The sequence below is a fragment of the Coturnix japonica genome, chromosome 21 (assembly GCF_054131305.1).
Source record: "Coturnix japonica strain WE chromosome 21, WE-NBRP24, whole genome shotgun sequence".
Lineage (NCBI taxonomy): Eukaryota > Metazoa > Chordata > Aves > Galliformes > Phasianidae > Coturnix > Coturnix japonica.
The window spans coordinates 4,527,156-4,554,330 of NC_140683.1; the positions used below are offsets into that span (position 1 = coordinate 4,527,156).

A 27,175-nucleotide genomic window follows, 5' to 3' on the forward strand; every position below is an offset into this window, starting at 1 on the left:
AACAGCAACCAGTAATTGCTATGGTGTGGATATCAGTGTAACAAATGGTACTGTACACAAAGAGTTGTTGCCACTATTAAGATGCCACTGTTGAAGAGCTAGCAGTGCAAGGCCATTACAGGATGCATATTAAAAACAAAGTAAGGATGAAGTTGTGGTCACAACTTACTTTAAGAAAGTATTCAAAAATAGTTTTATTTAACATCCATTCATTTAAAAACATGTGACAACTCTTGAAAATGTAAACTGAGAAATAGCCACACTTCAATGAGAGCAGTAGTTTTAAACACCCTTAAATCAGTATTTCTTAAAAATAACATCTCTACACAGAGCTCCCTTACTGAGTCCTACAGAGATTTCACAGTACACAGCCATTGGCTATTGCTGCTAAATACCTTTTAGCAAAGGCCTGCAGAACACTGAGGTAGAAGGCTTCAGGAGTGGAAGATGATGGCACAGCCTGAGGGCGCACAACTGCACGTGGAGATCAGCAGCTGCCTAAAAGAGAGCGACATGAGTGAGTGTGCACATGAATGAGACGCTGTCATGGCACAACCTGCTCTGCCCGTAGCACAACCCGGCGTGTTCAGCACCTGCACCATTAGGATTGCGTGGATACTGCACATCCTGAGAGCTGTAGGTGCGTGTGGTGTTGCTTCTCTGCTGAGCACTGATGTGCGACAGCTCTTGCAGCGTTAGGTTTTGAGTCATTAATTAACAGGCCCACACGCACCTTGGTGTAACTGCATTCTGAGTGTCACAGTGTAAATTAGTTAAAATCAGGTATGTATTATTTTAAGATTATGGATGGAAATAGCTTATGTCAGTCAACACAGTTATGATTTCCATGTGTCATTTGGAAGTTTACATGCAACCTGTCTGAAAATACACACCTAAGAACCAAAATAGCACTGACACCAAGCACAGGAATGCTTTCATTTGTCCTAAAGCAATGGTCTGTGAGCAGTGCTGGGCCCACCTGCAGCCCACAGCTACCCCAGATTGGAGACACACAGATCAGCATCCAGTGCCAGCTCAGCTGGAGTCATCTCTTACCTCTGAGAGATTCCTCATGAGCAGGAATGCCACGTCTGTGCCACTGCTGGAACGACTGCGGAGCTGCTGGGGAAGCGTGTGTGTCCTGTCAGAGCAGCCTGGAAAAAAGCAGAAGTCTGAGTAATGAGTCCCTGTCTGTAGGAGTTACGGTCATGAAGGAAACAATGGATTAAAAACATAAAGAAGAAAGCCTGCCTACTTCACAAGTTACTACGGGCAAAGGAACTGAGTACAGAATGGTTGTCAAAACCCTGCAGTGCATCCAGCTGGAAGGTGCATGGGCATAACAGACTGCTAGTGAGCTAAAGAAGCAATCAGTCTTATTACACTAGAGCATTACCTGTGTTTTCGTTACGTTCAGAGCATCACGAAGAGACAGCAGACTTGCTGAACTTTCAGCTGCAAACAGTGAGTCTGAGGAAGTGCTGCTGACCAGGTCATCCAGCGCGTCGACCTGTCGCTGCAGGCTGTGAAGGCTGCCCTGTGTCTGCTGCTTTCCTCTGATCAATACGTCCACTTGCTTGGACATGCAGTGCCGGAGCTGAGCCTGAACAAATGGTTAGTTCTATTAGCATCCAGTTAGTGCAATTTTGAAGGCTACATTCTTGAAGTCTGAGGCCAAGCTGTAAGAGACATACTATTAGAATCTCTCAAATCACAAGCGGCTGGCAATGTGTTTACAAATCAAGTTACTTCTAAACAGTTCACCTCCTTAAGTCAGAAATAAGCTGTATTTCTGTGGCACCCCATCATTAACTGCTTGAAAGGAACAACAGGTATGTTCTAACTGAACAGTGCCATCATCTCTACTTTAAATGGCCACAAGTGCCTGTGAACTGTCGATTCTTATGCTACTACCATACCACAGTACAACATCAGGGATGGGATCATGCTGGCATACTCAAAAAGCCAGCTATAGTTATTGTTCATCTTAATAGAACATGCTGGGCTTTCTTTTACTACTCCCATCCAACAAGATACCCAAAGATACTCTGCTGCTGGTCATTATGTATAGGGTGACTGTGACAGCTGGAGAAGGATCCCCCACACACCCATTTTGTTCAGATTCTTTTTGGAAGGGACCTGCAGACAGATCTGTGCAAAGGAAAGAGATGTGCCACCTTCAGCCTATCTTCGTGATGCTGCAGTTTCTCTCGGAGAACCTCTCCACGCCACTGTTCATCCTGTTGGAAACACAAACACATTCAGCACCTGAGCGTTACCAACACAGACACACTCAGCTGCAGTGTGAGCAGCAGCTCCTGTCTGAGAGCTTTGTACCGTTATGAAGATTTGAGACAAATCCAACTTCTTTCCCAATGAGAACAATCCATCAGCAGCAGCAAATGAAAACATCTCCTCTAAATTATCAGACTCACACTGCAGACTTTTATTTACTGCAGACAATGCTTCCAAATCCTCCAATAGTTCTGGAGAAGATGGGCATGAAGATTTAAACCCCGTTTTAATATTATCTTCAACCTCTAATTTAAGCAATGTTGCTGTGTTTTCCATTTCTCTTTGTCTCTTTTCCAGGTCTTCTTGAGTTTTAACCTGCAACATAAAACACAGTCTTGCTACTCTGCTGTCATATCACAAACACATCAACCCAGAGGAATTCCCCACAGAATTAAGACTTGTTAAGTTATGAAGTATGCACATTTTAACCACTGAAATCAGAAATCAAACTCTGAACAGATGCAGCCCTAATTATGAAATTAACTTTAATTGCCTATGAGGCACCTGTCAGGAAGACACTGCTTTGCCCCAGACAGCCTTTATTTATAGTTATACCTGGTTCTGGAGATCCATGTAGTCCTGCTGGATCTGGCCAAGCTCTTTAATGAGGCGCTTGGTTCGCTCGTGGTTATTCTGTGCTACTTGTTCAGCAGCTGCTATATCACTCTGCAGGCAGTTATTTTCATGCTTTTGTTCCTAGGAAAATGCAGCAAAGATTGCCTTTTACCGTGAGCACCCACTTGAGAAAATGAATCAAGAAAGCCTACATAAGACAATTTCTTCAAGCTAAAGTGCAGAAACAGCATTAAGAGTAACCAGGGGTACTCTGCAGCACAGCCTGGAAATATCACGGTTTGGCTGCTTCAAGATCTGTTTTATCACAAAGTTAACACATGACTTTTGTTCCTCAGCAATAAAAGGGGAAATCTATCATTTTACTGTTTAAAAACAACCAAAAGCCTCTAACATTCTCCCCCTCCCCCAGCCAAGACTTACATGCAGTTCTCTTTCAAGCTGTGTCCTCTGCATTTTCATTGCCTCTTTTAAACTGCAGATTCGTTTTTCAGCTCTTTTCCTCTCCAATGCCAGCTGCCCCTGGAGATGGTTCAGCTCGGACTTGGAGAGTTCCAATTCTTTTTGGAGAGACTGAATTTCTCTGTTTTTCTGTTGTAACCGTAGTTCTTTTTCTGATATCTGATGTTCTGTAAATGATATTTAAACTGACACTGATTAGAAGAAATGTAAATACTTCGGCATATTTCAGACATCAGGTATTTTCAAACTACTCTGCCTAGTGATGTTTAGATGAACACTGGCACCAGATGAGAGGTAACAGAAAGCCATCTGCCTTCAGAACTGCAGTTCTTTGAGCAAATGAACTTAAGGATCAAGAGTCAAACAAAGTGCTGAATTAAAATCCAAGCAAGATTAACAGACACTGTTTGGTTTCACTTGACTTAGCACCCACACACTGTAATGATAAACTTATTTGTGTGATAGATCTTACTGCTTTTTCTGATAGTTTCTTCAAGTGCTGCAAATTGAGATGCTTCTTTTTCCAGCTTCCTGTTGTTTTCTTCTGTCAGCCTTACTTTTGCTATTGCCTGTTCCAGTTTCTCTCGTTGATTTGTGAGTTCCTTTTCCAAAAGCAGTTTCTGTTCTTTAAGTTTAGTATTTTCTTCCAGTTTTTTCCCTTCATGTTCTGAATTTTGCTTGAGGTCATAAAGGATCTGCCAAAAACAAATATAAGTTTAAATTGGTACAGTTTAACTCATAGCAGCTCGATAAGAACAAATCCCATCACCAAACCACACTGGAGATAGCAGCAGAAATCTGAAAGAAGAAATACAGTCTGGTACTCAGCCCAAACAGGAGCACTTGCCATGTTTAATTTCAGAAGAGTTTCCTCAGTTCTTTTAATTAATGCTTTATTAAAGCCAAATAAGATAATTTCCACAATTGATAGTCTCACTTAGAAGTGCAGTAGAAGAACAAGTAGCTGCAAATAGTACAACACCCAAACTTTGAGATGCCAGAAATAAGCTTCAAAATAAAGAGTCCTGAATCTCCTGCTGCTTAGTTTTGGAGTTCTGGAACACAGATGCATTTAGGTTTTGTTCAGTTTTAGTTGAGATGCACATTATCATTTCAGATAACCCCCACTGTTCACTTGTCTCCCACAATAAATACAAATTCTATGAAGAAGTTCTCCAAAGTGTATCCAGTTGTTCTTGTTTGTCAGCTGACAAACCAGAAATTATGGAGAACTGTCTCTGCCAGTCCATGTCCTCAGCCAAATCAGTAACAGCCCAGCAGCCAACACACAGCACCACACTGCACCTCCCACTACATCGGCCCTTCTTGCACTTGGTTCTGCACACAAGGATCCCACTAAGGAGAAGCCCCTTGCTGGGAGGCCAGTATTCAGTCAGGCATAACAGAACGCTGAAGCTTTTCTTACTTCTACTAGAGACACCTCATGTCTTTAAATGCTGCATGTTATTTGTACACTTGCACCCAAAGCTTTTCCACCTGCATTATTTTTAGAGGCCAGACAAAAGCTCAACAAGTCTCAGGTTATTTACCGCTTCTTGTTTGGCCAGTATTGTCTCTTTCTCTTCAATCTCTTTCTGGAGCCGCTGCAAGTGGTTCTCTCTCTTTTTCTGTCTCTCTTGACAATCCTTACATTTCCTTACACATTTTAGGATATCTTCTTTCAGGGTTGCCTGCTCTCTAAGCAGCTCTTCCTGGTGCTTTGCATTATCTTTCAAATTCTGAAAGACAGAACAGAAGATTAATTGACATAACTGGCTGCTAAAAGCTACAGGTGTCTGACTAAAAAGGCTTCCATGTGAAAGTAACTCATCATCCCCAACCACACCGAAGATTAGTTCCTTCCTAAACCAGCTCAAGTGAATTAACAGAGTAGGAATCACCAGGTAAAATGCTAGAAGATGCACATAAGAACAAATAATAAATAACAATACCCAACAATGATCACCACCAAACCCCTCCTGAACCACATACTCTAACACCCCATTAGGTGCTTTTGGTAATAACAACCTGACTAGGATCAACAGCTGCCACTTCCCTTCATGTTCAAAAGCACAAAACAAGTTATCTGTTGAGGTACCTATTGTAGCCCTAATCACTGCAAACCCAGCAAGAACAAAGAAGTTAACTAGCCATTGTTTATTACCTCTGCAAAGAAACTGAGTTTGAGACAACATATTTAAATGAAAAAACAGGAGATAGACTGACAGCAGTGATAGAAATTGTCCCTTGTTTCTGCACATCAATTTACTCACTGCATTAAAACCATCCATATTTGACCCAAACTAACCTGTTCTGCCAGCTGAAGCTGCTGCCTGGACTCACTTAATTCTCCTTTCAGCATCTCTAGTTCATTCTTTTTGTCTAGAAAAATAGTTGGTGAAAGACATTTTCAATCAGTGGAGCAACTGAACAGATCAACATGATGGGAAAGGTGTTACAAGAGATGTGATGACGGAAGGACCAGCACAATAGAAAGGTGCTACAAAGGAAGGGAAGAAGATTGTTCACCCATATCAGAAGATTCCAGGTTTGTAGGGAAAGCTTCACCAAGGAGGGATCTCCAGAATGAGATCCTTCCCCAGTGGCAATAAGCCCTTAAATGGGGTCTAAGAGAGGTGCAGCCAGGCTCCACCCCTTCCAGTCACAGGGATGAATTACCCACCTCTGTGCTCCCAGGGCTGCCTGGCTGGGACCCAACAGTTCCCATACAATCAGCAATCAACAAAATAACTTTGCAGCTAAACTTTCTTGTAAATGGATAAAAATAGAAAAGTCTACATCTTGATATATTAAATACCCTCAGCCAGTAGATATTTGAGCATGCTGATAACATCATATAGTCGTTACATAAAAGAAGTTACATTAGAAGATGTAGCTTAAACTTTGTTACAACTTAAAACCTGCAGTTTCATCTTTACCTTCAAGATCTTTTTGTACATCAGCAATCTCTTCATGAAGTGACCTTTTTTGTTTATTCAGTCCATCTACCTCCTGCTGCAGGTTTTTAATGTCCAGCTCTGTTTTTTCTACATTGGTCAATGCAGTTCTGATGCTGTCTTCAGTAGCAGCCAAGTCTCTGTAAGATGTGAATGCATACAGGTGGTTTGTTGGAGGTCCATGCTGCAGTTTGTTTTCAATTCAAGGGGATGCTACCCAGCAGCCAGAAGAACATCACAGCTTTCTCATTCCAAGGCTGAACATTTTGCTTTTCATAACATTTCTCACTGCATTGCCATGAGAAACACCACTGCATTCAGTGATGCATATTTTATCTAATTCTGCTATAGACAAACTGTAGACATGCCTAAATTAAAGCCTCCACAGAGAGTAAGAAATGACCTTCTATAGTATCAGAGTTACAGCTATGTTTTTAATTATGATAAGCTATAATTCAAGACATTTCCCATTACTTATCACGTTTGCAGAGAACATATCCTGCTCCCACCTTCTGGTTTGTGACAGCTTCTTCTCCAGACTCTGACAGTCCTCCTCAAGCTTTTGCTTTTCTCTATTCAGAGACTCTATATTATTTTGCAGAGTGCGCATCTGAGAAACCAGATGTTCATTTTCCTGACGGTCCTTCTGAAGGAGTTGTTCCTGCCAATCTACTTCCCCTTGCTGACACTGAAATAATCTCTGAATATTCTCCAATTTTAACTTCTCCTGGGAAAGAAAAATTGTGAGCAGCACATGTGGTGACAAAGCGAACACATTTATCTGCAGCAGTTTAAAACCTTCCATCCACAGATCATATGCAGGCTATGGTACTCCAACAGTCCAGAGACTGTTAGCCAGGCCTTAACAGAATCACAGAACATGCATCTCTTATTTCTACATTACCCTCTATGACATCTATAAAGAGAAATACTTACTTCTAGAACTGCAACCTGAGTCTTCTCCAGTTCATTGACCTTCTGATCATGTTGTAGTTTCAAACCCTGAAGTTCATTATTTTCAATCTCCAGCATTTCCAGAACATGTTTCAGTTCTAATAAGATGAAAGAAATAAAAGGTTATTATAAAGCACATTAAATACATTCTATTCTCTAGAAAGACATTGAGGGAGGGGAGGGAGGGGGATGGGATGAAATGATGCTGATACAATCCCTGAAAAACACACTCATTTTCACTTGGTGTGTCAGATACAACAACTGATATGTCTGACTATATTTTACTAGAAAGCTGCATGTTCCTTTGTCTCTTCTTTCCTTTTCTCCTAGGGTGTTATTCCAGGACAAGTATTTGACTGGCACACAATGAAGTCAATCTTTTTCAGAGGAAGTACAGGTTTGTAAGCTGCTATTGATTACACTTCCCACCATCTGACAGGATACAACTGCCTGAGGGGCAAATCCTCTGCTCCTCCTCCAATCCAGATGTCTTCTGTGGATGTGCCACAAGCAGCCGGCTCCACCACACAGCACTAGCTGGAAGCTTTAGTCCCCCATGGTAGGTTTGTTTTTCTCACTGAAGTGAGAAACTCAAACTCTAAGAACAAAACAACACAAAGCACTGCCTCAACTCAAGCAGAGGGTAACCAGTCAGCTCTGTGTTGGGGTCTGAGTCTCTAACTAGGAGTGCCATTCACAGTATTTAAAAAAACTGAAGAAAAGGTAATAGCGCAGTTGCACAACTAGGATCTTAGAGAGTATTTACTTTCACTCAGCACAGAATAATATCTACCTATCTTATGCTTGTTAATTTGCCCAAGTATTATTTGAAGGTTTTCTTCCTCTTTTCCAACATCCTTCTTAATGAATGAAAGTTGTGCTCTCTTCTCATCAATTTGGACATCCAGTTCCCTCCTCTCAGCATTAAGATCTTCCAGAAGGAGCTTTATTTCCTGTGGAAATAACAGCGTTGAAATGAACACCATTATTTGCCATTTATTATTCCTTTAATTATTTATAAGTAATTATTAAAATGTAAGAAGTTTACTGTCAACTATAAACTCTAGAATTGAACTGTCCAGAATATAGTTAATGGTGTAAAGAAACAAAAAAGTGATGTAACATTTAGGGTTGCTTGCAGACAATTTAAAGTACTAATCTCCATGAAGACTTTGATCCACAGCACCATTGAAGTGAACAGGTAGGCCTTAGACCAGAGAGCCAGAAAAAGTGGCTCCAGAGGGAAAAAACAAAGAACAAAAAAAGCAGTTAGTCTAGATTTTTTGTTTTCATTTCAGTGCTGAGTGTATGAGTCTATTAAGTCTTTCTTCCACAAGAAAGTACATAATCCATTCTGAGCAAGCAAACATGAACACAAGAATGGAGGAGACAGACAGCTGACTTACATCAGTGCTGTTGCATTTTAAACACACTGATCAGACTGATCTGCTTTAGAAGCTGTTTGCCTCAGCAACAGTACGTCCTTTGGAGACTTTAATGTAATTTCGTTCTCAAGGGACCGATTCTGTATTACCCAGAAACTAGAAAAGTTCTATTTCTTATTCGTGCACCTGGTCCAACCTCCCAGGTACAAAGTCATAAATTCAACTGTTCTGTTTTTCAGATTTGGGGAGGATATAGGAAGCAAAACTACTTGTGGAAATGCTGTGATGTTTTTATATTTCTGTTCTTTTGCTTCTTCTTCACAGATATGAGTTGAAAACTAATTTGGAAAAGTTACTCTTATTTGGCGTTGCTTTTCCTTTGCTTCAGTCTCCCCATCTCGAAGAGCTTCTTTGAGGTCACTATTCTTTTGAGAAATACAGTCCTGAAGGACACACAGCTGCTCTTTCCTTTGACTTAATTGCTGATCCAGAAACAACAGCTCTTGTTGCTGAGCAGTAACCTACAACATAAAAATTTAACACCACCACACTTCTGGTTATGTACCTTCACATGAAGGAAAAATAAATAAATGTTAAAATACTGCTCTTCTTATTCTCAAGTGCAATAAGAACATACAGAACTCTGCAATAACATTTATTACCCAGAAAGGCAGGCAAGACCGGGGTCAAACTTACCACAAGCCCCAAAATACAAACAACCCCCCTCATCAAAAACAACAACAACAAAAAAAACCCACCAGTAATCCAAATTACCTACAGTAACAAAAAAAAAAAAGGTCATAGAATTAATATTGTTGAGATAAGACAATCTGGAACTGAAGACACTTCACAGTCCCCAGCTACAGTAACAACAATTAAACTGATACTCCTGAATTAACCAGATGCACCTTACCTGATTTTTCAGTCTTTCCAGTTCAGTTTTCTTGGCCTGAAGAATGTTCTCCACTTCTCTAAGCATTTGGAGGTGATGTTCTTCATTACCTTCTGCAACTTGAATATCTCCTTGAAGCTTTTGAAGACTTATAGAGAAGATAATAGGCACAGTTAAGAAGAAACAAGAATACATAGAATCATAGAACCCTTGCACAGCTAAGTACATTGGGCATACTGATTAGAGAAGGACACCAGTTTAAAGTAAATTTAAGATAGATTTACCTTTCGGTCAGCATTTCTATTTTCTGGTTTAAGGACTGGAACTCAGAGTCTCTTGCAGACACCATGTTGTTGATTTCCTTCAAAATACCTTCTTGTTCCTTCTTATGCTGTTCTAAATCCCTTGTATCTGCCTGTAACGATCTACAGAAGCATTTATGCCCTTACACATTAACATTTTAACAGCCTCCCCACTCCAAAAGCAGCATCTCAATATTCAAAAGAATCCTGTTCTCCTCTTCCCCATTTGATACTAATTCACAAGAATAGTGTACCTTAATTGCTGATCTGCTTTCACAAGTTTAGTGGCCATTTCCTGAGCCCTTCGCTCTAGCTCCTCTGCCTCAGTTTCAGTATGGAACAAACGCTGTTTGGCATGATTGTACTTTTGAATAGTGTCTTTAGTCTAGAGCAAAAATTGAACACTATTGAGACAACACAATCCCACCTTACCATTTCAACATCTATAACCTGCAAGTTAACTGTCCAAAAATGACCTCCTCCTTACTTGAATATTATTCTCTTGCCCCAGAAAAGCTTCCTCCTCTTTGACAAGAACCAAAACAGTTTCTTAGGTTACCCCATGGCTTATTTTCAAACAAAAGCATTTTTAAAAGGCTGCAGGTTATCCATGTAAAAATAAATCGCTTATACAAAAAGTGAACACCTTCTGCCTAAAAGAATCAACATAACACAGAAATCCTCCTGCACTTAGTTATAGGCTTTACTTACTTTTCCCCGTGTGCTCTCAAGTTCCACATCAGCTTCTGTGAGAAGCCTATCTGCCTCTCTAAGCTCTGCTCGGCGTTTCAGAAGAGTCTTCTCTATACATTCAATTTCTTCTGCAATATCTTCATGATGCTTAAGAGATTTTTCTAACTGCAGTTCTGCCATTAAGTTTTCAGTATACCCCTCAATAAAGTCCCTAAAAGCCCAAGAAGAAAAACAACAAACTAAACTACAATACGTCAGAGGCTCAGAAGCCTCATGAAGTTTGTATAATATATGCAACAGGCCAACAAGAACATTAATTGTAAACATGTCAAAATCTACTGTCACTGGAAGAAGTTTTACACATTTCCACTTGCTTAAACAGAACAAGTGTGACGTTCTTACTTGCGTCTGTTACGTTTTTGAGCTGCTCTTTGTAGCTCTGCTACTTCATGTTCCAGCTCTTCTCTTTCATGCAGAAGATCTTCTATGTTTTGATGTAATTTTTCTATTTCATTCTTGCATTTATGCTCAGCTGCCTCTGACCATTTCTCTCTGCATTTTCGTGACTTTAAATGTTGCACAGTGTCTTCTAACCTTGAGACTTCACTCTCCTACATAGGACAGCAAAATTAAGACTGATTGTTCTTTTTTTCTGTTTCAGAGCTCCAAAACACAGAAGCAGTTACAGATAGCAGAGACCAGACCACTAACACTGAAGACAGAGCGTTCTTATCAGCAAGCTCTCTGAGATTCAGAATCTTGCCACAAGACTACTTTGAGTTCTTACAAACTTTTAATCTGTAGAAGTGAAATTTCTTTTTCTTCTCTCCTTTGAAAAAGCATCTATTACAGGATGCTCTTAATCAGAACCCTGCCACTCTGTATCTTACCAAGTCACGATGCTTGGGTACGTTGCAGTGAAGATCTCCAAAAGGAATTAGTGGGACAGTAAAGTTTGGAGGAAGAAGGCCATAAACAACCTGGGCTCCCACAGGAGGTGGACCATAGACAACAGACCCAGGAGCAATTGAGCCTCCATTTGCAGCCGCAGGTGGAGGGCCATAGGCCACAGTTCCTTGAGGTAGAGGAGCACCATCTGGGAGCACCGTATAGATAACTGTACCAGGTGGTGGTACAACAGGTGGGTCTTTGTGAGCATGAGCTTCTTCATTTCCTTCATTGTCATCTTTTGCTTTTCCAGTTTTATACACAGGGGGAAAAAAAAGTTATTTTTATTCACTTTGATAAGAAAGATTTCTTGAATTGCACATTTAAAGTAATACAAAGTGTATATACACAAATATTTAGTTTTAGCACTGTTTAAAAAATTCACCAGAAATAAATATTAATTATTCACTCATATGTGGCAGAAATACTCACTACAAATTCTAAGCAAACCCACATTTACTATGCTCCTGCACACTCTGAGGTCATGAGACTCACCTTTATCAAGATTTGTTTTGTGTAACTTATTTCTGACTGGTGAATAAACCCAGCACCCTCTTGACCTGGGTAAGTCTTCCTTCCTGACCTGACTACACCCTCTTCTGGGTGGTGATGTGCCAGGACATCGTAAACCAACCCCAGAATCTTTTGTGCTGTGGGAGGCAGGAGTTGAGGCCTAAGGAAAAACAGATGTGTTATTATGAGAGGATTTCTTCTGGAAATAACAAATAAATTTAATTTAATAATTGCAGACTTTCTAAAGCACTGATTTTTTAAATTTTTTTTCCACCAAGAACAGGCTATACATATCCTGTCTTCCCTCATTTTAAAGCATTTTGCTGTTTTAAAGAGATAATAAAACATAACAATATTACTCATAAATTCATACATATGGAATTTCCCCCATAACAATTTGCTCTCTACATAACAGGATTTGAATTTCTGACCTGTGATGGTGGCATATAATACCAGCACCCTCTTCTTTTCAGCGGATCAGCCATACTGGTGATGTAGTCACTCTGATATGACAGTGCATTTCTAAGTGCTGCAATTTCATCTTGTAAATTGTCAATTTCATCCTTGTTACCTGAAAATTAATCATGTGGTTTTATAAGCACCTGAGACAAATAACTAAGCCAGAAATACTGTAATCACCTGTAATTAAAGAGACAGCTTAAAGCTTTCCCTCATTCTTACCATGTTAATTTGAAGCAATATTAAGAAATCTGTCAAAGAGCAAACAACAGAACCTTAATTATTACATCATGATGTAGAAACTCACTGACCCTTGTAGATTTGTCATTTTAAGATTGTACAAATACAAGTTCATATACAGGCAACTGCTACACTTTCTTCCATACTGATCTCTGACAACATTCTAGCACAGGACATTAAATAACACAATCAACCTTATCCGAAGGGTTACTAAAAGTGTTGTTAATACGAGTTAATGGAAAGTAAATAAATGTACTGAAAATTAAGCACAATTCCAGTGTTAAAACTGAGACAGAATTTCCCTAAGTTCACCAAAGGTTGTGCCATGTCAGCTGGCAAAACGAGAACACCAGAAGTGCTAGGCCATTAACATCCATTTCCTCCATTCGAAAATTCAAAGAAGCAAAGACTTACACACTACATATAAGTGCACTTTGTGTGCTTCAAATACACTATATTTCAGAAAGGTTAGGTCTTGCTCCTTGCTTCATACACAGAGAATCTACTGAAACACAGTGATTCAGGGACTGAATGTATCTTAAGTAGTATAAGAACTGTACAGAATGGTTTCCTCTTTGTTTGAATAAAATCCCAGAGCTCTAAACAGCTTCTCTTATTAGTGAGGAATATGTATGGATGCAGAACAGCTTGCTTCTCCATAACTGCAGGAGATAGAGATAAGAGATTACCTGCCCCAGTGTCATCCAACAACCATCTTAAACGGTCAATTTCTGCTTTCTGTTGCTCTACTGTGTCATTTAGTTGATCAATTTCTAACTTCTGAGAGCTCAATGCAGTCTTCTCTCCAGCTTTCTCCATTTCACGCTGAAGCTGTTTTAAGTAAATTTAAATCAAAGCAGAGCATTTCAGTTTAAATTGTTTGAAAATGTTCCACTGCAATCTTAAGCTTTCTGACAGAAACACCAATTCATCAAAATGCACGTATCACTTTGATACACCAAAATTGTTCTTCCCATCCTCTCATATGACTGAGACCTACATATGCTGCCAAATGAAGACATTCAAATGAACAGGTTTTCTTCAAATTCAAACAACCTAGTCAGGGAGGTTTTCCATTTGTTCTTAGGCAAGTGTAGTGGGAAGGAAGAACATAATTTTTTGGGAAAACTTTAAGAACAAGGTCACAGCAGGCAACTAAACATGGCGGTTTCAGAACACCCACAAACTGCTCCTCATGTATTTCACCCTCCTCATATAAAAGAGGAAACATTGCTTCAACTTACCTGTTCTTCCTTCTGTTCTAGAAGCTGTTGTAACAATTCTATTTCTGCTTCTGCTCGGGCAAGATCCCGAGCTGCACGAGCTGCCTCAACACAGAGCTCTTCAGCTTCCTCAAACTCCTGAAATTGAAATTTTACCGTAGATTTAGTTTACAACGCTTCACAAACTTGTAGGTGCCTCACAAAGCTTTGTGAGCTGCAGACTGATGAGAAACATCATCACTTGTCTGTTTTGGAAATTAAGAAAATGACAAAAATAGTCTGCATAAATTATTTCTCCTTTAACTTTACAGTCCTCCTGCAGAGTAAGTTTTAGTATTTGTTAGTATAAAGCAAAAAAAAAAAAAAAAGTTGCTTCCAGTTTTTAAAGGTTTATGAACTGAATTCCACATTTTCATTTGCTTTTTAGTCTTACGTAACAATATATTATTTATTGACTGATTTTCAATTTCTGTAGAAGATAAAACTCTGTCCCACCTTCTAACTTGCAGCAAGGCAGCCAAGTTAACTCAGACACTGATTTATAACATTTCAAGATGAAATGTTATAAATATAACATAAATATATATATGACTAAAGCAATAGCTTGTGTGGCAAGGCAATTAAAAATAAAGACTTCAATTTAAAAGCAACAACAAAGGCTGTCTTGATTATCATGGCATTAGAAAGCATGGTTTAATTATAACTAACAATTAATTACCAATGTTGATTTACCTCAGCACGTTCCTGATTAATTTTGAGAACAGTCCCATGAAGAGCCTGCAGCTGATTTTTAGCAATGGAGAGCTCAGCAGCCGCCAGTTTATCCGAAGTGATGATTGCTCTCTTTAATTCCTTCAGTTCTTTATCTAGATCAGCAAATTGCATTTGTGCCCTGGCATCTTCTATTTTTTTCTGAAACCAGGAAAGCAACAGGTTTCATGGTAATTATAAATGAAAAGAAGCGTGGAATAAAGGCCTTTCCACACACCCCATTTGGTATTGTAAACATGGAACAACCATAAAAATACAAGAATAAAGAACAATTGAATTTAAGAAAAAGAAAGAAGATTATATTTAACCATTGTGTTCCTTCTTGCACTTGATCTTCATCTTAAAAAGCAAAATAATTCACAAGTATTTTTAGATATTCTTTTCTTGAGCAACCCAACACAGAGCACACACTCATGCTTACTCCTACCCTTTTCTCCAAGTCTTCTAGTTGAGCAAGAATAGCCTCTTTTTCTTCATCTGCCTCTTGGAGCTGTTGATCAGCCAGGCCCTGAATTTCTTCCATACTCTTTATTTTTTCACGTAAAAGTTGAATTTCATTCTCTAACTGATGGACCTTGTTCTTATTCTGCCTGTTTTCAGATTTAACCTGTATGTGAAGTATGCAAGAATGAGCAACCAAAAGAAAATTTCAATTCAAATCCTACCTATTTTAATGATTTTCGGGCGAACTTTTTGAAATCACCAATAGCAGCATATTTTAAACCTTAAGAATAGCAAAGCAGTTCCTTTTCCTAACTACAGCATTTTGGAAGTGCCTAACTTAATCTTCACAGGCATCTTGTCTTACAAAAAGAACAGACAATGAGTTTCACTACTTTAGCCCAAACTTCACAGCAGATACAGCATGGAAATGGTCAAGGAAAACTATTACATAACGTACACTTGAGCACAACAGAAAAAGCAGAATTCTAATAACGGTTTGTATTCCTGTTCTAGCCATGATTTGCAGTGCCCTGTGCTGATTTGAGTTGTTGAACTTGCTTCTGGCAAGCAACTGTGTGCAATTTATCTGGTTTTAGTAAAATCATACTTATGTGAGAGACAAAGGAAACAAATCTACATTTGTCACAAATCTTGATCCTTCAGCTGCAAGGTAAATATTTTAGACAAAGCTGAAACCATTTTACTCTTGCTTTCATATTTTTGATACATGCCTGTCTATATTTTTCCTGTATATCTTCCAGTTTTTCCTTCTGGGATACCATTTCCTCTTGCAATTGTCTCTGTCTTTCCCATGCTTTCTCTTTTTCCCTCTGCATATCAGCAAGAATGTTATTAAATTCTTTCTGCAGATTTCCAAGGCTTTTCCCCAAAACATCAGCAGGATTCTGACATCTGAAAGAGAAGGTTCCATTACAGATAATTGTAACTTTAAATCACAGTACCAGACATAAAACCCAACACAGCCCAGTTCAATAGCACTAGTTTGAAACACCCAGTGTAAATTAAATGAGGTGCAGTGCTGAACAAGTTATAGTGCCCAATGTTATTCTGTTCTGTCTTTGTTTATTTCCATTCTTTGTAGCTGGGAACAAAGAAGGAAAAGACAAGTTCTCCATTCCTTGTAGTGAAACCCAAGAGGAATATGTATGTCGCTCAGTAACATAATTAACTGAGCTCAGGTGATGTTCGCTTAAACATAAGGTGCTAATGGTCACATCTGAACTGCATTACATCATACTCTGTAGGATGCTGCAAATGTACCTCAGTGCTCTTGTGTATGGAGCAATAACACACACACGAATCTAACACTGTTTCTATTGTACTCACTTAATCTCTCCTGCTCCTGTTCGAAGCTTTTGTTTGAGTTCATTTATACGAGCTAGGACTTCCTCGGGGTGTATCAAGTTACCAACTGCATGGCTTAGCTGATTCTGAAGATCTTTAAGCTGTTGTTTCAAGAGATTATTGTCTCCCTAATAAATAAATAGATTTGCATGTTAAAAAATATTCCAATGACAATTCAGAATGATCTTACATTTTCCTTAATGAAAGTATTTTGTTTATATAAGCAAAGCACAGTGACATCCAAAGCCTGTCCCAATATCCACACGCAGCAGCATTTGCAGTTGTGCCACCTCAGTCCCAGACACCAGACAAAAAAGCCACACTTGACTAATGGGACCAAGACTTGAAGTTTGCTCTGCACATTGGCAATCTGTGGCAAAAATTATAGTTCTAATATCTGGTGAGGATCCTTCATAAGCTGATGGCCATTTTCTCCTCTGAGGTGCATGAGATGGGAAAAATGGATTTGGTGGATACAAAGGACTGAACCCAAACTTGCCACAGTAAAGAAAATAGATGCAATAAAGTCTGTTTCTTTCCCTCTGCCATTGTACACAAACAGTTTTCTTACTGACACATACTGAATGAGGCTTGTGGGAAAACAAGATTTAAACAATTTATCAACCCCACTGCAATATAGTAGAGCAGCTCTGGCATAAGGTCAATCTAGACATCCAGAATAGTCAGGTAAAAGACTGTGGTGCAGGGTCTCCAGACAAGAAATTTGTCAGGAAGAGTCATAAGCACCAATGAACTTCAAAACGAAAATTCTTATCACTTTTCCCTAATGGCAATGAAGAAGCACAGTGCTTATCAGGTAACTTGTTATAGCAACTAATACTTTACCTGCAGTTGTTTGAACTGAGAAAGCAGTTTATAATTTTCTTGTTCCTTCTCTTCTGCTAATTGTGCTTTGGTCAGAGCATTCTCTAAAGCTTGCCTTTCTTTCTCAAGTTCAGCTTGCAGAGCTGACAGTTCCATCTATAAACACAAACAACCTTCAGATTCACTGCCCCACCTCATCACCTGTATGTGCAACAGCTGTATTTCTTTAGAGAATAACAATATAACAACATCCCTTAAGAAAACAAGCATCCCAGGTTAACTCATCACCATATAATAGCTAGCATTTCTTTAGCATTTGCAGCACCAGTAACAATGATGTTTAGTCTAGATCTAGTACAAACCTGTCTTTCTCACTGGGAAACCAGCAGATTTACAACATAACAGAAACTTAACAGATTCTCTGCTAAGGGACATGATTTAGCAGCGGGTTTTCAGTTAGGGTAGTACAGTTAGGTTGTGGTTAGACTCGATGACCTTTAAGGTCTTTTCCAGCCTGAGTGATTCTATGATTCTATGTTCATTTCTGATTAATAGAAACTGAACCAAGATAGCAGACTCTGTATGTCACTTTGGCAACATTACAGCTCTGTTCTCACCTGGCTGAGTTGTTTCAGTCTTTCCAATTCTTCCTTTTGCTGATTGGCTTCAGCTTCTCTGTCTCTTAGCTGGGCTTCCAGCTCAGCCTCATAGGCACTGACATCCCCTTGTCCTTCTCTGAGCGATTCATTTATTTCTCGTTGCTCTTGAAGTGCACCTTCAAGCATTGCTATTTCCTGGAATGTTACATTCACTTCAGAAATACGTACACAGGAGAAACAGGATTTCATAGATTACATTGCCACTCTTCCTCTATTCTTTAGGAGCTCATTATTAACTTGAAAACTGGTATATCAAAACAGAGGCACTAAACCTAACCTCCAAATATTTCAAACAAGGCAGCATTATTACATACCCAGGCCAAGTCAATAGTGCTGCTATGGTGGACTTCACATGAAGTCAGCGCACAAGTTACAAAGGTGTAGCCTAAAGTAATACATATTAGTCTAAGGTATTAAGGTTTGCATAAGATTCCTAGGATACGAAGATGCCTCTTAAGTAACTGCATGATACACTTTAAAGGCCCAACTCAGCTCCAACTATGCATGAACACATCTCACTGATGTTACCGTATCAGAAAGTAATTTTGTCCAGAGAACTCTGTTTTGCCATTCCCAATTCTGGTTGCTCACTTAGTTTTAAGCTTACTCTTAGGTATCTCAGTTTGGGAAGAAACATAGCATTAAACCTTACTTTTCTCATATTTTCAGCATCCATGACAATTATTTTCAGGCTATTTCTTTCATCCTCTAGATCTGCCAATCTCTGCAGCAAAGACTCTTTATCCTTCTGCAACTCCTTACATTCATCACTGGCCTGTTTTGCTTGATTCTTAACACTTTCCAGGTACTCCTGTAATCCAATTATGATGCTTTCTAAATCCCTTTTCAGTGCTTCGTTTGTTGCTATTTGACCTGCAGAAACACAAAGTGAATTCAAGGTATTGAAGAAATCAAGTTTACTTACAAAACATACAGAACTGCCACTGCCAACCTTAAGCTGAGTAGGTGAACATGTAATAAAAACAAATAACACAAGCTCAAGCAGAAAATGTTTGTGCTGTGTTTTAAAGGCCAGGAGTTTCAAGATTCCCAACCACTGGAAAAACTGAAAAGAACCTGCAGTTCTTTATATACCTCTCTCTGTACACAAATACTTCCAAGGTAGCACTTGCAACTTTTCTGCCTAAATCATTTCAAAAAATCATATCATTTTCTAGCACATCAACTTTCAAATAGACTAGGTGTACGTTAAATATATACATAGTAACATTAATGAAGTACTTCCCTGAAATCTGTTTTAAAATATAGAGGATAGAAGTGACGCACAGAAAAGACACTTCTGTGAAGGCTTCAGTGATCCAAGTGAATCTCAGCTAGAGAGAACTAGCTAAGAAACTGCTCTAATATTTCTGAAATTAGCGTACTTTTGACATTGTCTGAAGTCTAAATGAAAAAGCAGCTTCCTAAGGATATTGATATACCAGTTCTTCACTTATTCAGTTAAAAGCAGGATAGTTCTTTCTGATGTAACAACAAAATTGCAGAGGGCAAGGATATGTTCAATAAACAACCATTCAGCTCAGACTTGATCAAGGGCCTTGATACCTCGATGTTTTTATCATTCAGTTACATTATCCTAGACACAAAAATATTGTAAGACAAACAAATTACCATCAGTGAGCTGTTGTTCCAAGTCCTTGATTTCCTCCGTTTCCTTAGCAATCCTAGAAAGCATTTCATCCAGGCGACTCTCGAGCTGTTTGTACTGTTTGTTCATCACCTCAATCTGCTGTTCTTTACTTGCTTTTTGAGCTCTCATGTGAGCCTGTAAATGACAGTTGAAAAGGCCAAGCTATGTCAGCAGAGATTTTAAACAGACAGCTTACATTTCAGCTCAGTTCTGCAGTATCTCACTAACACTCATAAAGGGACAAGTGCAACATATCTCGTGGTGCTTGGTTCTGTTTGTTTTCCTCTTTGCTACCTCAGAAAGAATCCCAGATAGGCAAGCAATCTGTGTGGCAAGCAGCAGCATTAGGCTCAGTCTTGCCCCCTTGCTAAGGCATGCTGTATAAAGGTGCAGGCTTATAAATGAGTATTTGTAACTACTACCTTTCTTCCTGCTGTATTATTTCTTCTTTCAGTCAAGAACAAACATGATTTCCCCCAGAAGCTTTATCCTGTCATCCTGCATTACCTTTCCAGCACAACATGTCAGGTCACCACCCAAAGGAAAATACCATGAACAAGCAGCAAGTCGGGCTCACTTAATAACCAAGTTCTACTTCAAGCAGAACCACTTCTGTATTCCTGGGAAATGCCCCCGTTCCACAGTGATTCCTTGCTCAAACCAACTTTCATTAGGATTTCATATGTACTTTGTATGAATTTAACCCATTGTTTCAACTGTGTTCAAAACCATACTATCAATGCAATATGGTGCTACGTGCTTCCCATTATACACAACTGCAAGCAGTTTAAATACCACAGAACTCAAGAAGGTAAATCACTGTCATGAATAACAGCGCCTTTCTTCTTTCTACTCAAAAAAGAAATCAAGCTAACAGAAGTGTGCATTCTCAGAAAATTCACTTGCTAAGTAACTTCTATAACAAAGTAATTGGTAAAAGAAATGATAAAAATGTAGATTTCCGTATTTTTAATGCATTGAAAGCTACTGTTAACCTTCCCATCAGCACGATTTAATTTGCCACCTGTTAATAACAAACTACCACTCAGCTCTCAGAAGTGCAATTTCAACAAGCAGAAAGCGAGGCAAGGTGCTGCTGCTGCTGAGCCATTTTGCTGCAGCTGCTGGATGTCACAGGAGCCCTATTTAAAAACAACAAACACTTACAGCTTTGCCTTTGTCTTTCCTTCCTTCGGGATCACGTGCAGGACGCCCCACCCCCGCCCTAGAGTCAGTCCGATCAACTCGCCGCCTCCAGCACGAGCTGCAGCATCTCCCCCCGCTCCTCGGCCGCCCCAACAGCAGGAGGTAACGGGGGGCCGAGGGGAACCGGGAGGGAGCGGGGAGCCGGGAGTGGCCCCCCCGCAGCAGCGCGGCGATTGGCCGGGACACGCTTCCTGCGCCGTGATTCGGAGCAAGAGGCGGCGGCGAGAGGGGCCGGGCCGGGCCGGGCTCTGTGCCGAGCACGCCCAGCACTGCCGGCGATTAACGCATTTTTTGAAAGTGGCTGCAGGGCTCGGCTCGAAATAGAGAACCGAGCTGAAAAAGTCAGTTTTACTTTGTATGCTTCAAGGTGTCAGGCTGGCCTGAAAGGCTCTCATTTTTAAAATGTGTTTTGTTTAAAATAAAAACCAAAACAAACAACAACAAAAAAAACCCCACACAACTGTATTTACAAAGATAAAAGTAATTTCAATTTCGTAATTCTGTAAACGTTTGCCGTTGCTGAACACAGTAAGTAGCTCAGAAATCAGTAGTTTCACTTCTGCAGAGCTCAAAAGGTGGCTGTCAAGCTACAGCAATGCCTGGTGCCAGCATTGCTCCCTACCTGCAACAAGTGGCCTCCGAGCAACCTTCCAGGAACAGCAGGAGGACACGTGCAGCATGTGCAGGTTATTGCTCCCTACTAAAGTGCCGTTACAGATCTCTTCAGAATTAGAAAGGATAAACTGAAAATTGAAAGCAGAAAACCTTTCCTTCCGAGGCTCAGGGCATGTCAGTACAAATCATAAAGACCCAGTTCTTAAAGCAGTGTGCAGCAACTGCATTGGAAGTGGGTTGCTCAAATGTTTTACAGTTATCTGTTTTTAGTTTTGAGTTGTATGCATTCTGAGGAACAGCTAAAGCAAGTTCTCCTAATTGCTAAATAGCAAGATAATAGATAATCCATTTGCCTGCATTTCTCAGTATATGAATATAGGTAGTGCATAAAAACTTAAGACTTTAATTTTACTCACATGTCTCGGATCTTTAGAATTTACAGAAGCAAGAGAACTCTTCAAGTCTTCAAGCTCTTTCTGCTTTTTCCCTATTTCTCTTTTCTGTTTTTCCATTTGTTTCTCCAATGTTAAGGCTTCCTCTTGCAGCTGATGCAGTATTTGTATCTTCTTACTCAGCTGCTGCTCCAGATCCTCCCTGTTGGCCTGGGAGACCTGGGGATGGCAACAGGAGGTTGGCTAAAACAGTTACACTGGAAACAAGAAGCTGCTTGAGAAATGATTAAACCAGAATGCCAGGTTAGCCCAACAGGTTGTCTGAATATGATCTACTAATTATTAGAATCTTCCATTGCATACATGTACAATGGTCCCTTGAAAAAGGATGGCAGGAGAACCACAGCTGTGTTCTCACTATGAACAGTTTCAAATGCTTTCCCCTGCTATCCACATAGTAACTCCTTCACATACTTTTTTCCTTGCTAGAGCATCCTCCAGTTGTTGCAGTTCTCCTGTTACTTCCAAAACCTGTTGCTCTGCCTTTCCTATTGCATTTTGCAGCTCTTCTAATCTTTTCTGTGCTGCAGGGGAAAAAAGAAGCCATACGTACATGTTAATATGCCATACAACATGAATACGTGTTTTCCATTCAATTGTTAATCAGAAAACATTTTCTTTAAACAGTGATAATCAAAGCTAATATGTCCTGATTACTCAAAGTAGATCCAGCCAGTTTTTAAGTGTGAATGACACAAATCAGTGGATCAGATGGGAAACTTCCCTGGCATTCTTTTATACAATCACATTTAATTATTACAAGAATTTTTGCTATTATTTTAAGATAAATTCAGTATGAAACATTTTTGACACTAAATATATCATTGATTACAGGGTTGAAAAGCAACAGCAGTTATAGCCTTTGACACACTGTTGCTATTCTTGTGTCAAATACAGGTCAAAAGTTCCAACAGTACAATCAATACCACTATATGCACTTGGTATTCTTTACTTTTTTTAATATTAAGAAACAAAAAAGATTTACCTGAATGAATCTTTTTTTCTTTACTCTCCAATTGCTCATCTAGAGTTTGAAACTGAGGTTTCCTACACAAATCATTTTCATCTGGCTGCATTTTTCCAGTCTCCACTTGTTGAGCTTTACTAGCAATGTAGCCTTCTCTTATGAACATATTTCTTTTGTACCTGGCCTTACCAATGTATGGGCTTTCACCAGGCACATCACCAAGCTCAACATCCTGCAATGTTAAAGCAATACACACATTTACACTCATTTACACACCTGCCTCCAAAATACAGTTGCTGTCAGCTCATAAAATGCATTTAACACTCTTACAGTGCCATTAAAAATGTCTATGATACTGGTAGACACATTTGTATTTGGGATGTGATCAGCTTGTTGCCAGTGGTTAATGCAGTGGGTATTTAATAGAGGATTTTTTTCTTAACATTTTAAACATAGAAATAACATAGAGCACACTTAGTCCATTACACTGTTACACTTAAAAATTTAAACTTTATTGAAACATAACTAAAAAAATAAATCATCATTCATGATAAGCAGTCTTTGTTTCTTGTAGAGACCTTCTCACCAATCATGTTAATAAGTATGACAGAGGTTGGCTTTATTAATTAGGTGGGGGAAAAAGGGAGAAATTCTAAGATGCCTTTTAACTGAAGAATATTTTGGCTTGTATAAGTTTTCAGACTGAAAGGGCCTCTAAAATTAAGCCAGAAATGAAAACAATCATTTACTTAGTCATTAATAAGAATGAAATGATTGTTCACTGACTACTGTGGTCAGCTAAAATGTACATGTACTGATTTTCAACAAGTCAAATGTCACTCAAGATTTGGTTTAGATCAAATCATGTAACCTATGATATTAGAATGAGATTTTTTGTATTTTAGAACTCCTTAGAGACCTGCATCTATTAGAACAATAGAGAAACTATGGAAGTCTGCTATTTTCCAAGTAACTGAAAAGTAAGAGAAAAAGAAATCAAAAGATCCATAATTTTAGAATTATTACCTCTGACGGGAAATAACTCAATGGCTCAAATTTTGCATCAATCTTATAAAATGCCAGTTCCTGCTCCAACTCGTACTGCTTCTGGCAAGCTCGTGTCAGCTCCATTGTTTTCTGCTTTAGCTAATGAATCAGTAAGCAAAGGAAGACGCATTCACTGAATCATCATTGTTATCACATACCATTCAATTGAGAACAGTAGAGCAGAGACATTAACTTCAAAACAAAGTTCACATTAGAAAAAATTAAGATGGTGTGTTTTGGGTCAAGGATACGACAAAGTGCCACTTCATTACAAGATACAACATGACAACTAAGAGTAGACGAATTCCACAGTGTAACACAAATGATCACATGAAAGGTCTCTTAAGTTTACAAGCATGAGAGGTTTGAAAGAAAATGTTACTAACAAATTTGGGTACAGTTCTTCAGCAAAATCTATATTGAATATATTTACTATTATTAATGAGTAATGAGATCTCATTTTTGACAGTCTTAAGCTGTATAAATAAATAAATAAATAAATGCATTATCTCCATTGTCGCATGTCTAAAGCCTAAGCATTTCATCTTAGTTTGACTTTGTGCTAGTTAGGAATTTTATTTTATGTTTTAAGAGGTCTATCATGTGATTCCATTTTAAAATCAACTTTCTGTGCTGGGTACCTGAGGGAGAACATGCAGTAATACTCCAACAGACAGCGGAAAGCAAAACTACTGGAGGAAAAGAAACAGGTAAGACTGGAATAAAGGAGAAAAGGCTTACAGAAAGATTTAAAAGAAAGACATCGTGCAAAAAACAAACAAACAAACAAACCCAAAACACAGTGACTACATAAGTCTCACCAGAATTCTCTATGCAACATTTCTGCTTTAATAAACATGCAAAAAAAGCCTAGAAATAAAAATAAGCATGCAGCCCAGGAGCACAGCGGGCTACCTTCAGTGAGGAATAAAGGCTCTGCGGAAAGGGACTGTGACAAACCAATACACCAGCTAAAGGGAGAGAGAAGCAAGCAGAGTTTGTCATCCAGAGGATAAGAGTGGGCTAAGATGCAAAATATCTGCTGCCAAATCTCACTATACTGAAAACTGCATTTTAGAAAAAGGCCGCTGGTTAGTGGGTATGTTTGACAGAAGAAACAGCTAAATTAATACTAGCAGTAGAGAATCTGAAGGATAAAACTGTAGAGGACAAGGCTAACAAGGAAGATTAAAAGCCAGACAACTACACTCCCAGCAAGTCATTCACAACTGAGCATTCTTCAGTCAACAGGACCATTTTCAGGGCCACTGTACAAATCTTGCATTTTATAGCTACCAATGAAAGACAACAAGGAGAATGTAAAGATAATACAAGAAAACTAATACACTTCACCTGGAAAAATTATCAAGGATCATTACTAGCATACAACTTGTATGCATACCTTGTTACTATAAACGTACATAACCTCTGTCCCCTCAGTACAGCAGCATTTAAAGTTCTGAACAATGCAGGAGATTCAGTGCACAGATAATTTAGAGCAGCTAGAGGATGCTTAATCCTTTATCAAATAAAAGACCAAACTGTTACTACAGACAAAAAGTTTTCATAAACTGTATGTTGTGAGACTGGTACTGACTGCTGGTTCAGCATACTTACTTCTTCACAGAAGGAATATTGAAAACCCTGTTTAGGGCCTTAACTTACATCCTCCAATATACTTATCTTAATGTTTAGCATAATCCTATAGCCATTTGAGCTCTCCCATTGCCATCTGTTTCTGACAACAAAATTGTTCAAAATATATACTGCAAGTGATTACCTTACCAGTTCATTTTTTGTATCCACATCCCTTTGCAGATCTTCACAGCTTTGCTTCTGCTGCAAAGCTTTTTCTTTTAATGATTTGTTGACCTCATCTTGATGGTGAAGTTGCTCAAGCACTTTAGACTGATCAAGTTTAAGGTTCTCCATCTCTTTTATTGCATTCTCTAACTCTCTTTCTAATTTTTCTATCTCTTCTGTAAAGCAACGTAAAAAGAAAACCATTCAAATAGAACTCTTTTCCAGCTACACTTGTTTGGTGTCATTGACCATAGTTCTAATACAACATTATTACCTAAATCAAACCTCTTTAGAGCTTCCTGTCTCTCATGATTTGTCACTGGCTGTCCATCCAAGTTTTCCAGTGCTCGCAAATGGAATATGACATACAAGCGGTAGTGAGGCAGGCTTGCAACTGGATTACCAGCAAGGAACAGAGAAGTCAGATCTTGTAGAGGCTTTAGTTTAGCTACTTCATGAAGCTAAAGGAAAGACAAATGGTAAAATGATTAGACACCCTTCCAAGAATAACTAAGACACACATTACTGAATTTGACTGTATGAAATAGTATGTGTCCGATCCATATCAAAACTAAAGTAACTTCCTAAATAAATAAATAAAAACCCCAAATTCTTTCTACCATTAAACAAACAAATATACCTATATATATACATATATATATACATACATATATATATCTCAATGCAAAAAGAGCTAATTTCATCAAGCTTGATCTTGCTAAGTCCAAGTTCACAGTCTGTGGATACATCCAACCTTCCGTTCCTCCAGACTAGTTCATGAGAAAGGAGATTTTATTAACTGAAAACAGTACTCAAAGCTGGATCTTCTTTCTTCTTAAATAGTATAACTATTTCAGAAACTGTACTATTGACCTAATTCCATAGACACTCTATTTTAAACAAAACATGGAAATGAACCTGGACCACAGAAGTAAATTTAGTCATGCCCTAAATACAAAAAAAAAAGCAAAAAAGATGACCTACAGGTCTCGCTAAACGTGTAATTAACTTATCATATGGGACACCACCACTAACATGGAAAAGCCATCTCATCTTCCAAGTTTTCCCAATTTTCAAAATCTTACGCTTTCCTGAAAAGCAAAGTATTTACACTTTGAGTATCTGGAACAACAGGAGAGTTTCTCCTTAAAAACCAGCTTTGTGAGGCTCACAACAACTGTGCTGACAACTGAAAGACACTGAGTGATTCGGAGTAGGTCAAACAACATAAATTTACCATTACGTGAAAAAACACAAGCATAATCACTTACTGACGATACTTTATTCTGTTTCAAATTAAGGATGCGCAGGGATCTCAGTTTCTTCCCTACCCACACAGGAATATGCTCAATCTCATTCCCTGCAAGGTTCATCTTTTGTAGGTTATGTAAATGTTCAATGCCTTCAATCTTACTGAAAAGAAGAAAATATAACTCATTGTGCAGCATATAAAATTTACAGTGCAATTGAGGCA

General features: G+C 38.9%; 1 protein-coding gene across 1 annotated transcript in view; it reads right to left on the reverse strand.

Moving 5' to 3' along the window:
- Nucleotides 1-169: 169 nt before the first annotated feature.
- The window catches only part of CNTRL (centriolin), a 30,742-nt gene continuing 3,736 nt past the window's right edge, over nt 170-27,175 (reverse strand). Inside the window, 42 exon segments of the mRNA XM_085520876.1 lie at nt 170-498; nt 1,057-1,154; nt 1,397-1,603; nt 2,178-2,240; nt 2,338-2,610; nt 2,851-2,991; nt 3,292-3,497; nt 3,803-4,025; nt 4,881-5,069; nt 5,639-5,712; nt 6,270-6,427; nt 6,797-7,014; nt 7,224-7,339; nt 8,035-8,194; nt 8,983-9,147; nt 9,540-9,666; nt 9,803-9,943; nt 10,075-10,205; nt 10,532-10,724; nt 10,916-11,124; nt 11,404-11,705; nt 11,957-12,134; nt 12,406-12,545; nt 13,363-13,504; nt 13,918-14,034; nt 14,629-14,808; nt 15,095-15,274; nt 15,843-16,023; nt 16,459-16,604; nt 17,323-17,457; nt 17,919-18,095; nt 18,613-18,833; nt 19,593-19,746; nt 21,849-22,043; nt 22,299-22,408; nt 22,870-23,083; nt 23,878-23,997; nt 24,814-24,839; nt 24,842-24,869; nt 25,684-25,877; nt 25,976-26,162; nt 26,973-27,114. Of these exon segments, the coding sequence (XP_085377002.1) occupies nt 1,071-1,154; nt 1,397-1,603; nt 2,178-2,240; nt 2,338-2,610; nt 2,851-2,991; nt 3,292-3,497; nt 3,803-4,025; nt 4,881-5,069; nt 5,639-5,712; nt 6,270-6,427; nt 6,797-7,014; nt 7,224-7,339; nt 8,035-8,194; nt 8,983-9,147; nt 9,540-9,666; nt 9,803-9,943; nt 10,075-10,205; nt 10,532-10,724; nt 10,916-11,124; nt 11,404-11,705; nt 11,957-12,134; nt 12,406-12,545; nt 13,363-13,504; nt 13,918-14,034; nt 14,629-14,808; nt 15,095-15,274; nt 15,843-16,023; nt 16,459-16,604; nt 17,323-17,457; nt 17,919-18,095; nt 18,613-18,833; nt 19,593-19,746; nt 21,849-22,043; nt 22,299-22,408; nt 22,870-23,083; nt 23,878-23,997; nt 24,814-24,839; nt 24,842-24,869; nt 25,684-25,877; nt 25,976-26,162; nt 26,973-27,114 (6,547 nt within the window). The 3' untranslated portion in view covers nt 170-498; nt 1,057-1,070.